Source organism: Lucilia cuprina, chromosome 6 (assembly GCF_022045245.1).
Source record: "Lucilia cuprina isolate Lc7/37 chromosome 6, ASM2204524v1, whole genome shotgun sequence".
NCBI lineage: Eukaryota > Metazoa > Arthropoda > Insecta > Diptera > Calliphoridae > Lucilia > Lucilia cuprina.
Window position 1 is genome coordinate 51,448,851 of NC_060954.1, and position 15,739 is coordinate 51,464,589.

The window sequence follows — 15,739 nt, forward strand, 5'->3', positions numbered from 1 at the left end:
ATTGTTTGCGCTAATTGCAATTTTTGTCATAATGTTGACAGACAAATAATTTTTCAATATTCCTTTTATGTCACCGACATTAGAATTTTTTAATACTAATAATTGTACTCGGTTGAGTGTTTGTGTGAAACTTTCTCTTAAATTTTTGTACACAAAAAAAAGTTGGTATGCAGAAAATACAGAAAAGTAAGAACAAAATGGCAAAATTGTGGTAATTGTTATTTAAATTATTTATTGCATTTTAAAGCAATTTAATTTTTTTAAATAATATTGAAGAAATTTTTAATATCAAAAAATGTTTAATATTGAACATATACTTATTTAGTTTACCGGAAGGATTTCCAGCAAAAATATAATGTAGATTAACATACTATAGTCTATAACTAGTAAATAGATTAATGTATAGTCTAGTCAATAGTGTAGTCTACAGTCTAGTCTATAGTCTAGTCTACAGCCTAGTCTAGTCTATAGTCTAGTCTACAGTCTAGTATACAGTCTAGTCTAGTCTATAGTCTATAGTCTAGCCTACAGTCTAGTCTAGTCTATATTCTATAGTCTATAGTCTATTGTCTATAGTCTATTGTCTATAGTCTATAGTCTATAGTCTATAGTCTATAGTCTATAGTCTATAGTCTGTAGTCTATAGCCTATAGTCTATAGTCTATAGTCTATAGTCTATAGTCTATAGTCTATAGTCTATAGTCTATAGCCTATAGTCTATAGTCTATAGTCTATAGTCCATAGTCTATAGTCTGTAGTCTATAGTCTATACTCTATAGTCTATAGTCTATAGTCTATAGTCTATAGTTTATAGTCTATAGTCTATAATCTATAGTTTATAGTCTATAGTCTATAGTCTATAGTCTATAGTTTATAGTCTATAGTCTATAGTCTATAGTCTATAGTCTAGTCTATAGTCTAGTCTATAGTCTAGTCTATAGTCTAGTCTATAGTCTAGTCTATAGTCTAGTCTATAGTCTAGTCTATAGCCTAGTCTATAGCCTAGTCTATAGTCTAGTCTATAGTCTAGTCTATAGTCTCAGTCTTATAGTAGTCTCTTAGTCTAGTCTATAGTCTAGTCTATAGTCTAGTCTATAGTCTAGTCTATAGTCTAGTCTATAGTCTAGTCTATAGTCTAGTATATAGTCTAGTCTATAGTCTAGTCTATAGTCTAGTCTATAGTCGAGTCTATAGTCTAGTCTATAGTCTAGTCTATAGTCTAGTCTATAGTCTAGTCTATAGTCTAGTCTGTAGTCTAGTCTATAGTCTAGTCTATAGTCTAGTCTATAGTCTAGTCTATAGCCTAGTCTATAGTCTAGTCTATAGTCTAGTCTATAGTCTAGTATAGTCTAGTCTATAGTCTAGTCTATAGTCTAGTCTATAGTCTAGTCTATAGTCTAGTCTATAGTCTAGTCTATAGTCTAGTTTATAGTCTAGTCTATAGTCTAGTCTATAGTCTAGTCTATAATCTAGTCTATAGACTAGTCTATAGTCTAGTCTATAGTCTAGTCTATAGTCTAGTCTATAGTCTAGTCTATAGTCTAGTCTATAGTCTAGTCTATAGTCTAGTCTATAGTCTAGTCTATAGTCTAGTCTATAGTCTAGTCTATAGTCTAGTCTATAGTCTAGTGTATAGTCTAGTCTATAGTCTAGTCTATAGTCTAGTCTATAGTCTAGTCTATAGTCTAGTCTATAGTCTAGTCTGTAATCTAGTCTATCGTCTAGTCTTTAGTCTAGTCTGTAATCTAGTCTGTAATCTAGTCTATAGTCTAGTCTTTAGTCTAGTCTTTAATCTTGTCTATAGTCTAGTCTATAGTCTTGTCTACAGCCTATAGACCTTTTTTTCTTGTTGCCCAAGAACCCATACCTATTCTTATTGTTTATTAAAGTAATTAAAAAAAATTAAAAAATATTAACCCTTTTACACCGAATACTTTATTAGACAAAGCAACATTTTGACACCTGTTCAGCTTTTAGTTATTTACATATTCTTTTTTATACAAATGGTAGACATACGTACACATACATATATTTAAAACACTTTTTCCGTCAAACGTTTTATGTCCTGTTGCTACTTTACTTTCATGACAAAGGAAAATGAGAATTAAAATGAAACTTTTACAGAAAACAATTGTTTGTAATCGTTTTAATTATATCCGTTTTTGTTTCCTTTGTTTGTGAGAAGAAAATAAAAAACTGAATCTTTTACAGATATATTTTTTTTTCGTTTTTGTGTTCGCTTTTTAAAGAGTTGAGTGTATTGATTTTGTCAGAAAGTTTGTCATGAATTTAAAATTTAGTTGTTGTAAAAAAATGTCAATATTTAGTCATCAGAATGTCCCTACGATAGCTTAATTAAACCATACTTCGTAAATCTTTTGACAGACATAATTTATTTGTACATTCAAACTCAAACTTTTTTGTTCGGATCTTAAGAGGCTACTGATTCAAGGAAATCTTTTCTGAATAGTGCATAACATTTTAAATTATTTTTTTTCCTTGCACTGGGAAAAAGTGTATTTAATAAATCTGTTTAAAATAAAACTCCATTTTTATGTTTACACTACACATCAATAATTGAATCAATTTTATCTATAGAATACATTTGCATAAATAGCATTTTTTTCTTCTCTTCATATACATATTCCATTAACTAGACTTAATGTGTATAAACTATTTGTTGATATAAATAATTCATAAAAGAAATGAAAAAAAAAATGATAATGAAAATAATATAAAAACAAAAATAACATGCATTAAAATGACTAAATGTTGTTGTCAATTACTTAGGTAAGTGTGAGAAGAGGGTGGTGTTGTACCTACCAATTATGGTGATAAGTATCATTAGTCCCAAAACAATTGACATGATAATCATTTTCAATAGTACAGCAACATCCTCGGGCATTGGCAGTACCTCGTCACCGCCAATGCCAACACCCGCAAAGACACCGTCTCTGCTGCTGTCATTATCATTTGATGTATTCTTAATAAGACCACTTTGGTTGAAGATTATGAAATTGAAATTATTATTAAAATCGCTGCCACCAACACCGACACCACCAAGTGCGCTACTGCCATTGTTGCCGCCAACTTCATCTAATGTTGTATTAACAACAACATGACCTAAGTTAGAGCCAACAACATTACCACCAATATCGAGACTATTTGGCCTTGCTGTTAATGTTGTTTCCTCATAATCGGTGAGCAGAAAACTGTCGTTGATTAAATATCCATAAGTGCGCAAGTCGACAATGTCGCGTTCTTTAAAATACTGTCGCACATCTAGTAAAGCTCTTGTTGTTGTAGCTGTTGCCAGCGTTAAAATATCTGTTGTTGGCTTTAAATTAATATTTACATTGCCCAACATTATATTGTAATTATTTTTCTTTTTTGTTGGGTTTTTTCTTGTTTGTTTGTTAATTTTATTATTTAGGTCCTTAGTTTGTTTAGTGTTGTTGTTTTAGTTTATAAAAGTATCAAATCCTTTTGTGCTGCTGTGAATCTGTTTGTGTGGTTTTCTTTAGGCGTTTGTTTTTTTCATTTCGTCTTTTTTGGTTTTAGTTGGCTTTTTACGGTTGTGTTTTTTTTATATTTTCACTTTGAGGTATATAAAGTTTAGGAATTATTATTTTAATTATTATAATAGGGAAGTACTTTTGTTTGTTTAAAAAATATATACTCATAAATACATATAATATAGAAATATATATATAACAGTCTAAAATAAGCGTTTCGTAAATATCGTTGTCATTAAAAACTGCAAAGAAAAGGAATGAAAATTAAATGAAATTTTTATAATTCGTTAATTTAAATTATGTTTATGAAAGTATAACTTTTGGTGTGTTTAATGGAAGCAGCAGAAATTGTGTTTTAAGTGACTATTTGGAGCCTCTTAAGTGAATACTCATAGATTTCTCGGTCGATTATTTTATTCACTGTTTTATGTATTCACTTATACAAATTAGCAAGAAGTGTGTAATATGTGTAAAAGTGTGTTCGAGTTTAAGTTTTAAACTTGGATCTTATAGAACTTCCTTGTGCGCAGACAGAAGTCTCTAAAATATCTCATTTCTTCATACACATCGTACTCACAAACAAATACAATCTGAACTTTTTTGTTATTTTATTTTTAAGAGTTTGTCTCCGGTTTGCTGATTTAAAATAAAATACTTCTCGGAAGCATGTGAGGTAAAATTATTCATGACTTAGATCCCAAAAATATCTGAGGTCATCAGAATATTAATTTCAACAGACTCACAATCGGACAGATTGGCAGACAGACGGACAGATTTGCAGACTATGGAATTGTCTTAATTGATTCCGCTTTCTATAAAAATTCCATTACAAATGGAATGACACACTTATATATATATCCTGATCACGAAGGTGACAGATAGGTATGGGCAATAGCAAAGAAGGTGAGGTATTGTTTCCTCTTCCTTCTCATTATGACAACTTCTACTGTGGTCTTTGTAATCGCGATCTACTGGTGTGATTGCATCTCTGCTTATGACTGATAGTAGCATTCTTATCTGTTCCTTAAGAAAGCTTAACATTAAGTTTGTCCTGGGAGCATCGTATTGAGAGCAATAGAAGATAAGTACTGTTTTCTCTTCATCCTCAGTAAGATAACTTTAACCGTAGTCGTTGTATTCGAGATCTATTCCTCTGACATGCTTGGGAATAATATAATGTCCTGTTATAATTATTGATAGTATTCTTATATGGTCCCTATAAAAGCTTAATAGCATGCTTGATCTGGAAGCATCGTATAACTGGAAGACAAATTGACTTCTCAAATGAGACGGGTGGTTTCTCTAAACCACCTCATTTAAATTATTTCATATATATCAGTCAGAACCAGTGCTTCATTCCTGGCAAGTCCATTAGGAATAGAGCTACCGTAACGAGGATAACAATGTCTCGTAGGATGCGATCTTGTGGCTACACAATGAGGAATGCTTTCCATTGCCTTTCACTGCTCTTTTTATAATCGTAAATAGCTATATTTGCCTTATTTATACTATTTTGAAGATTTATGTTCCAGGACAATTTATTGTCAAGGACTACACGCATGATTATTGAGATTAAGTCTTATTCTTTTTAATTTTGAAGACACGAAGTTTTCAAATATCAAATATTGAGCAAGTTAAGAGCCGATTTCAGACTGACAGACGGATGGACGGATGGACGGATGGACGGACAGACGGACAGACAGACGGACGGACGGACGGACGGACGGACGGACGGGCGGACGGATGGATGGACGGATAAACAGACATATAAATGTCAGACAGACAGACACTCTGACCGACAGAGGAACATTGCTTAATCAACTCCGCTATCCATAAAGATTATCTTCAATATTCATAAATTCCTTAATACAGTTTTTGGTTGTTTATTGAAGTAATTTTGTATGGAAAATTTGCGTAATAAACCTTAAATAAACAAGTTATATCTCTACGAATATGGGGGTTAGTATTTCTGTGGATGGAAATTACAATGAGAATGACAAACATTTATATATATTTTATTTTCATGAAGGTGACTGTTGATGGGCAATGGCAAAGGAGGCATGATCATTAAGACTAAGTCTTATTCCATTTAACTTTTATGACATCAAATTTTCAACTGACTGGTGTCAGTGAAAATGCTCTACTTACTCAGCATATTATTAAGAGCAGATTTCATGCATCTAGTTATTCGTCAAAATTTTTTTCTAAATCTTTCTCTAGTTAAATAGTACTATTACAAAGAACAACATAAACATTAAACAATAAAGTTGCATGTTGCTGTTGCTTTCACTGAGTTTTTCTACACATGTAATGACAAAATGCCCTATTTTTTGTTTTTAAAATTATTGACTTTTTTTAAATATCTTGGGTTTTCAGATAATTTATTTCGATATACAGACGGACAAACGAATGAAAAAATAGACATAGCCCTTTAAAAGGAACCTGGGCTATATGAATAATTGAAAACGTTTCAGTTTATATTTTACACAAAATTTCTTTCACTGTGCAACAAGTTTCTTACATACATGTATAAGTATTTTTATATTACAATAAAAACAGATAAACAAGTGAATATATAAACTGATATATTATTGCAAATTCCTCTTGCTTTAATAAAAATCCTGTGAGATTTATAACTTTTACTTTATATCGGTACTTGAACTGAGTATGATTATACCTGACATTGTAAATATATTTTTTTAAAATAACAATGAGAAATGTACATAAAAATACACTAACTATAATTCTAGTTTATAAATATTTGTATTTTACTTGAGGCAATGCTTTGTGTGTAAAAAAATATTGTCTGTCTATTAGAATAATACATATCAAATTAATACAATTATGTTGTATTGATGATTGATGTGAAAAAATATGCTTAATTTATTTGCAAACTTTATGCCAAAGCACAATTTTGCAAAAAACTGTTATAGTATGCACACAAAAATATAATATTTTAAATGAATTTAAACAAAAAATATTCTCTAAAAACATTATATTTATATTAAACAAGTTCATTATTCAAATTCATATGTTTTATTTAAATTAACATTTTATTGATAAATACCAGATTTATATTTTTTTAAATTATTACCTTTAAATTTTTATTGTTAAATTGTTCGTGGAAAATGAAGCTGCCAGCTCCAATAAATATACAAATGACGATAATATATTTTCCATAAAATAACCAAATTTAAAAACAGAAATATTTTTGTGGCAGTAATTTATAATGTGTTTAATAATAAAATGTCTAAGGAGATTTATATTAAATGTCTGCATATCTTATCCATTAATAGACGGACGGACCAATATAGCTAAAATGTAAAAAGTACATTACTCTCACATTGCTTTTACTGCGTGAGTATGAAATTAATGCCGAAGAGCTTTTCGGTGGTATTCTGTAACAATTCACCACCGCCCCATTGTGCTTCTTACATGGAGATGGCAATTTACTTATATGGGTTTTTCGGTCCAATACTTGAGCTATCTAATCCCTTACCATTACTGACTAGCTAGGACATGTCCTGCGGGCAACTGGTCACTCGTAGTATCAGTTGACTCGTAGTATTAGTTAATGTATGTCAAATCATTCCAAGGAATGTCCGAGAAGTGAATTGACATCACCAGTTTATAGTCCCGGCAGTCATAAATACCTATTGTATTTATGACTACAATACTCTTGGTGTAAGAGTCTATTTCTACAATATAAATTTCCAACCGTATATTCTGGATCCTTATAGGAAGCGCAACTGATTAAGACATGTCCGTCTGTCTGTCCGTCCGTCCGGACTGTATCTAAAGCAAATATAAGGTTCCCTGATTAAGGAAAGATGCCCCAGAGGGCGAGAGTTTGGAATATGTAAAATTGTTATTTCGTTAGTCATTTCTACAATATACATTTCCAACTTTATAAAGTATATATATTCTGGATCCTTAGAGAAAATGGAGTATATTAAGACATGTCCGTCTGTCTGTCTGTCCGGCTGTTAAAGTAAATTTTACGAGGATGTCTAAAGATTCAATAATTCAATCTGACATGTTATTTTAATTATTAATATCACAATTGTCAGTTAATGCTAATGTTTTATGCATTATACTAGAAGAAATTTTGATAGGAGTAGGTGTTTAGTAATTAATACCACTAGATATCTAGAGTACGTAAACCTATTTATTTAAATTTAAATAATTTAAGCAAATATTTTCTTTTATAATATATGTATAGAAAAGTTAAATTTTAAAAAGGGGGTAATTTTAGTTCCCTATATAATTACCAACAAGTGTAGAGTATTTCGTCTTCACTTTTTGTTATCACTTTATACACGTTATGTTATTGTTTTCCCTCTTTTTTTTGATTTTTTAATACCAGCAACTATTTATATGAATATTTGTAACAACCCTGCTGTTTTAAAGAATTAATGCACTACAATTAGAATAAATAAATTAATCTTACATTACCTTTCAATTATTGCTCCTATAAGACTGAAATACACACTTGCTATAAAATCAATAACTTCATAAGCTAAATTCACAACTAGCTACCCATACTGCAGGGTTTACTTAATCATATCTATGCACATTTTCGTAGGTGTGTCAGCATACGTTTTATGTGTTTAGTTGTAGAATATATTTTTTTAATAACAGAAATTGTTTGGTAGATAGTAACAATTGTTAGAGGCTTTTCTAGGGAGTCTCAGAGTAATTGGCATATGGCAAATCACTGACATTTTATCTAGACAAGACACAAACGTGGAGGTAACAAAAGAAGTGAACGGTAACATGTGTGTTAAAACACCTTGACTTTCGATTATGACATCAGCATTAAATGTAAATACTTACAAGTTTTGCTTTGTTTTGCCAGCAGAATATAAAAGTAATCAATTCACTGGAATTGCTTTAATTTTCAAGGTCTAAACTTTAACGAAAGTAAAATATATAGTCTAGTCTATAGTCTAGTCTATAGTCTAGTCTATAGTCTAGTCTATAGTCTAGTCTATAGTCTAGTCTATAGTCTAGTCTATAGTCTAGTCTATAGTCTAGTCTAGTCTATAGTCTAGTCTATAGTCTAGTCTATAGTCTAGTCTATAGTCTAGTCTATAGTCTAGTCTATAGTCTAGTCTATAGTCTAGTCTATAGTCTAGTCTATAGTCTAGTCTATAGTCTAGTCTATAGTCTAGTCTATAGTCTAGTCTATAGTCTAGTCTATAGTCTAGTCTATAGTCTAGTCTATAGTCTAGTCTATAGTCTAGTCTATAGTCTAGTCTATAGTCTAGTCTATAGTCTAGTCTATAGTCTAGTCTATAGTCTAGTCTATAGTCTAGTCTATAGTCTAGTCTATAGTCTAGTCTATAGTCTAGTCTATAGTCTAGTCTATAGTCTAGTCTATAGTCTAGTCTATAGTCTAGTCTATAGTCTAGTCTATAGTCTAGTCTATAGTCTAGTCTATAGTCTAGTCTATAGTCTAGTCTATAGTCTAGTCTATAGTCTAGTCTATAGTCTAGTCTATAGTCTAGTCTATAGTCTAGTCTATAGTCTAGTCTATAGTCTAGTCTATAGTCTAGTCTATAGTCTAGTCTATAGTCTAGTCTATAGTCTAGTCTATAGTCTAGTCTATAGTCTAGTCTATAGTCTAGTCTATAGTCTAGTCTAGTCTATAGTCTAGTCTATAGTCTAGTCTATAGTCTAGTCTATAGTCTAGTCTATAGTCTAGTCTATAGTCTAGTCTATAGTCTAGTCTATAGTCTAGTCTATAGTCTAGTCTATAGTCTAGTCTATAGTCTAGTCTATAGTCTAGTCTATAGTCTAGTCTATAGTCTAGTCTATAGTCTAGTATAGTCTATAGTCTAGTCTATAGTCTAGTCTATAGTCTAGTCTATAGTCTAGTCTATAGTCTAGTCTATAGTCTAGTCTATAGTCTAGTCTATAGTCTAGTCTATAGTCTAGTCTATAGTCTAGTCTATAGTCTAGTCTATAGTCTAGTCTATAGTCTAGTCTATAGTCTAGTCTATAGTCTAGTCTATAGTCTAGTCTATAGTCTAGTCTATAGTCTAGTCTATAGTCTAGTCTATAGAGTCTAGTCTATAGTCTATAGTCTATAGTCTAGTCTATAGTCTAGTCTATAGTCTAGTCTATAGTCTAGTCTATAGTCTAGTCTATAGTCTAGTCTATAGTCTAGTCTATAGTCTAGTCTATAGTCTAGTCTATAGTCTAGTCTATAGTCTAGTCTATAGTCTAGTCTATAGTCTAGTCTATAGTCTAGTCTATAGTCTAGTCTATAGTCTAGTCTATAGTCTAGTCTATAGTCTAGTCTATAGTCTAGTCTATAGTCTAGTCTATAGTCTAGTCTATAGTCTAGTCTATAGTCTAGTCTATAGTCTAGTCTAGTCTAGTCTATAGTCTATTCATAGTATAGTCTAGTCTATAGTCTAGTCTATAGTCTAGTCTATAGTCTAGTCTATAGTCTAGTCTAGTCTATAGTCTAGTCTATAGTCTAGTCTATAGTCTAGTCTATAGTCTAGTCTATAGTCTAGTCTATAGTCTAGTCTATAGTCTAGTCTATAGTCTAGTCTATAGTCTATAGTCTAGTCTATAGTCTAGTCTATAGTCTAGTCTATAGTCTAGTCTATAGTCTAGTCTATAGTCTAGTCTATAGTCTAGTTTATAGTCTAGTCTATAGTCTAGTCTATAGTCTAGTCTATAGTCTAGTCTATAGTCTAGTCTATAGTATAGTCTATAGTCTAAATTCTAGTATATAGTCTAGTCTATAGTCTAGTCTATAGTATAGTCTATAGTCTAGTCTAAATTCTAGTATATAGTCTAGTCTATAGTCTAGTCTAGTCTAGTCTATAGTATAATAGTCTAGTCTAAATTTTTCTATTTGTAAAGATTTAGAAAACTCGGAAGATTATTTTGAAGGAATTACAGTTGAAATGTCATACTTCTCACGAATCTGAAGTATATAAAACTGTTCTTATTAAGAATTCATTGTTTTAACATCCTTTATATATAAATTTCTTATTTTCACACATATTGTTGCTATTGTATGCGTGTCTGCCGTATGCGTGTTTTTATTTTTTTTCGAGTTTGTTTACAAAAATTTGCAAAAGTATGAGTGCGAGTTTAAAGTGGAAAAATGTGCTGACTACTTTCTCTCTTAACAACAGTTAAAGCACGAAAATATGGATGCCTAAAGAGAGGCCTTTCTTTTTGGAATTTCTAGGAGGTTTGGAGATTTTAATGTCCCTACCGGGTGTATTGAAATTTAAAACTTTAACTTTTTCGTAGTCATATCAAATTTTCTCTAAAAAATTCTAAATTTCTCTATTTAGAATTTACTTATATACTAATCGGAAATAGGTTAAAAATTTAATGTCGTTCTAGTTATATATGCGTTACTTCCTTTTACATTAATAAGCTTTTCTCATTAGATATATGTACATAGAAGCCGTATATATTTTGCGATTTACATTGATTAATTGTTCCAATAACTTGTAAGCGCTTGTGGCAAGTACTTGCCTCCAATGACATCACCATGTTAAAATAATAACTTAAAATGGTATTGTGTAAGTAAAATTTAGCATTACATACTAATGGAAGTTTTTGCTGAGTCGGCATACATAAGTATGTATGTACATATATCAAAATTTAAAAACTGAAATTCTAGTTTTAAAAAATCTAAATAGTTAATGTTCCCTTATACATTAACATCTACTGAGTCGATAACCATATTTATGTCTATCTGTCTATCTATCTTTATTCTTTTTTTACATCTCATACAAAAATTACCACAGAAAAATCTATAAATTTTGTATAGATCGTCAATACTCTAATCAAAATACATATGTTTATGCATTAGATCTTTCCACAAAAAGTAGAGCTTGAGTTATCTCTCTTAAAAGAAACATTTTTATGCCATTAAATGTTATCCAACATATTTTCGTTTTAGTATTGCGCACTAATGAGTTATCACACGCATTTTAATTATTTGTTTTTCCCTAATTTTAATCCTTTTTTAGGCCTTTAAATAGAAACCCCTTTTTCAATACCTAAGGTATCTTATGTATTTGTGAGTACTAGAGTTGTATAAATGTAAATGAGTATTTATTTCTTGGCTGAAAAGAGTGTTATGCTCTCATGTTGTTTTTTATACACTATAATGAGGGAGGGTATTATGTGTTTGTCCTAATGTTTATAACACCAAAAAATATTAGACCTATAACCACCTTAAAGTATAACAATCGGCACAGAATTACTTTTTGAGTTGATATAGATATTTTCAAAACCAGAGTGATGATTTATATTCTGTCTCACTCAAAGCCCAGTCAAATCTGATGGATGTTTGGATTTTGAGTGAAACTGAGGTAGTCACCACTTGTAGAATATGGAGACTGTTTTGACCCACTCTGACAATGGATAGGTCTAAGGCTATCTTGTCTCTTAGTAAAAACTTGATTAGGCTTGTAACTGGTAAATTTACTGGGTAATGTATTAACTAGGGAGCAACTCACGTAACCTACATCCAAAAAATCAGTCTATGCACCTGTGTGTCCATGTAAAACTTGAGCGCACGCACAGTTCGTAATTTTTTCAATATAATTCTATTCTATTCTTTTGATCCGATTCTTTTGGCACATTAAAAATGGGTAAAATCAGACTATTATTTTAGCTGGCCCTCAAACAACTTTACACATCGAATAGGATTTTTTAATTGTTCTTGTAAGGAGTGAGATCGAAAAATTCTTAACACACGTTTTTCATTACATTTTTCAACCAAAGTATTATTTGATTTTTTTTGATCAAGTTACCTTTGAAAAACATGTCAGTTATTATGTGTAATGTCAATTATATTAATTTTTTTGTTAATCTGATTAAAATGAGTGACCAGAAAAAAGTGCGTACTGAAATTATTAAATATTTTCAACTAAACCCAACTTGGTCTTACAAAAAGTTGGCCAAGCATACAAAGGTCTGCCGTCAAACTGTTTCCAATGTTGTCAGTTGATAGAAAACCTGGTTCAGGTAGAAGGAATGGTCCACATGATGTTTCTAAAGCCAAAAAAAATAGAACGCATTTTCAAAAGAGCTCCCAACACATCCGGTAGGAAAGCAGATCGGTTAGCTCAGTGCTCGGACTATTTGGTACGAAAAGTTAAAGCTAATGCAGGTTTAAAAACATACAAGACTCAAAAAGTTCCTGACAGGAACGCTGCTAAAAATTTAGAGGCCAAAAACAGAGCACGGAAATTGAAGTCAAGTTTTATAAAAAAAATATTCTTGCTGCATAATGGATGACGAAACGTATGTTCTGGCAGATTTTTCGCAACTTCCAGGTCAAAAGTTTTATGTTGCTGATGCTCGAGGGATTTTTGAAGAAAAGTTTAGGACCCAAAAGCAGACAAAATTTCCCAGAAAGTTCTTGGTATGGCAAGCAATATGCAGTTGCGGCAAAAGAAGCCAATCATTTGTTACAACGGGCTCTATAAATACCGAAATTTACATCAAGGAATGTTTACAAAAAAGGCTGCTTCCATTCATAAGACTTCATAATGTGTCCACTTATTTTTGGCCTGACTTGGCATCCTGTCACAATGGTAAATAAGCCCTTGAGTGGTACAAGAACAATAATGTGGTATTTGTACCAAGAGAGGCAAATCCTCCAAACTGCCCGGAGCTAAGGCCAATGGAGAGATATTGGGATCTTGTTAAAAGAGAATTGAAGAGTACAAAAAAGGTGTCCAAAAGTGTGGTAGATTTTAAACGGAGATGGACTACATGTTCGAGCAAAGTGACAGAAAGCACTATAAAAACGTTAATGGAAGGGTTTCCGAAAAGGGTTCAAAATTTCATCACTAGTGATTAAAACTATAAAAATATTTTTTTTTTGTAAATTGTAATAATAATTTGAATCAAATAAAAAGAAAATAAAGCTGTAAGTTTAGTGGTTTCTTCTTTATAAACATATATGTATGTTAAGAATTTTTTGATCTCACTCCTTATCTCTACAAATTACTGCTGATTATCGTTATGATCGGGGCATCATTCAAAATTCCCTTCCAAAAATGACTTGATGGTTAAAAATTCACTTATAAACACTTATATTAGGATGATATTCTATATATAAATCTCCTTACTAAAATTTAATAAAATATGTCCATATTAGATCCAGATTTAACCACTCTTTAAGAAAATTCCTTTTAATTTTCAACAAATTGTTAAAATAGTCAAAAAATAACAGGTAATGCTTACACAAAGTAATTACATGTAATTACATTAAAATTTACATTACAATGTAATTGCAGGTTCAATTACAATTACTTGTATTGTGTAATTTACAAAAACCAATTAAACTAATTGTAATTTTCAAAATTTCAATTACAATTAGGGTAGAAGGGGGATCATGTGCCATAGGGGCACATCTGCCAATAGCGAATAACTTGAAAACGGAATAATCGATTTTATCGCATTATCAAATTTTGTTTTCGTTTATCGATTCTGTCTATCATCACTGAAAATTTGAAACATTAACTTTACATATGATGGAAGGCAGACATGATTAATTGTTTTTTCAAAGGGCTGTGAAAATATTTCACTGTGTGAACTTTTTGTGCTAACTTTTTCGCTTTTTGTGAGAGAAAATAATATATTGTTCAGTATTAGAACGTCAATAATAGCGAACAATAAGACATAATAATATTTTCGAGAATATAATTTGAAGCCCGAAAAAAAATATTGAAACTAAACCCGAGAACTACCCGTGGGGCACATGCGACTAATATATGTAATGCTTGGCCAGTTCGGAAAAGTTAAAAAAATATGTACATGAGGATAACTTAGGAAAGATTGAAAGGAATAAAACTAAAGCCAACATATCTAAGTATACGAACCTAGAAATAATTAAGAATATGTATTGTGGTTTTTATTTGAGGCCGCCTCAAAAAAAAGTGGCGTATGGTCCCCCTTCTACACTGCAAATAATTGTAATTTAATTACAATTATAAGTAATTGTTATTGCTAAAGCTTCAATTACAATTATATCAAATGTAATTGTTATTGAGAATAAAATCATTACCTCCTTAAAAAATCAACATTTTTTTGTAAATAATCACTGGTGTAGGTTCTTATAAGGCCGGCCATAACCGACTATATATTCTTTAATTGATACAATTAATGTGTTGCTATTGCTGCCAATAGTAATAAGAATGAATACAATAATAATTATCATGGTGATAATGATGAAGTTGAAGATAGTGCAATGAGTATAATGACAATTTCTGTTGCTGCTCTTAACCCAATTCAAAAGTGGTTGATACTAAAGTTATGCTTCACTTACCTTTTAATGATGCTTTCGGTTGTAACTTGTTGTGTGATTCTGATAGTGGTTTTCTGCTAAGTGTTAGTTCTTGTTTTTTGCTTGTTTTTTATATTTTGGTCCAAAGCTTAAGTAATGTTTAGTTAAAAAAAAGTATTTTATTTTTTTTGTGATTTTATATTTTCTAGATGTTTACTAAGGGTACGTACATTTTTTTAGGCTACATTTTAAACATTTATATATAATTTTTTTTTTTTTAATAAAACACTTATTTTATAAGTTTTATTTAAATTAGCAATTGACTAAAAATTTTCATTATTGCAGTTATTTTTTTTAAAGATTTTTTTGTTGAATTAAATGCTTTTAAAGGATATTTTTGTTGCAACTACTTATATAAACAGCAATTCCTGGTTATGTTTGTGTTTTGTTTTTTTTTTTACTAATTTTTGTTAGGATTTTAATTTTTTTGTAATTTTATTGTTTTTAACAGTTAATGTTATATTCAAATTATTATTTACATATTTACAAAATTTAAATAAACAACAAAAAATCTGTTTATATACAAAATATATAGAAATATATATAGTTAAAGTAATAATGATTACATACACTTTGTTTGTGCTTTTTTTTTATTATATAAAGGAAGCAATACCATAAATAATGTACTTTAGTTTACATCTGTCACTAACACTGGCACAATTATTTTTATACATATTTACTTATATATAAGTATATTTATCCTGCTATTGTATATATTATATATAGAGATATATATACTTGTTTGTATTTCATGCGTAAAATCCTTATATTTTCTTTAGTATATATTACCCAATGTTTTGATTTTTGTTGTTGTTGTTGTTTTTTTGTTGTTATTGCTGCTGCAGTTGATGTTTTTCCTTTACTATATAAACATTATAGT

The 15,739-nt window shown here is 30.3% G+C and overlaps 1 protein-coding gene across 2 annotated transcripts in view; it reads right to left on the minus strand.

Annotated features, from left to right (window-relative positions):
- Window positions 1–15,371, minus strand: part of LOC111683864 (5-hydroxytryptamine receptor 2B) — a 30,768-nt gene extending 15,397 nt beyond the window's left edge. For both annotated transcript variants that reach the window (XM_046955333.1, XM_046955332.1), the window contains exons 1-2: window positions 14,842–15,371; window positions 2,824–3,757 (exon numbers count right to left, since the gene is read on the minus strand). In XM_046955333.1, the coding sequence (XP_046811289.1) occupies window positions 2,824–3,367 (544 nt within the window). In that variant the 5' untranslated portion in view covers window positions 3,368–3,757; window positions 14,842–15,371. The remainder of the gene's footprint in view (window positions 1–2,823; window positions 3,758–14,841) is intronic.
- Between the last annotated feature and the right edge of the window lie 368 nt (window positions 15,372–15,739).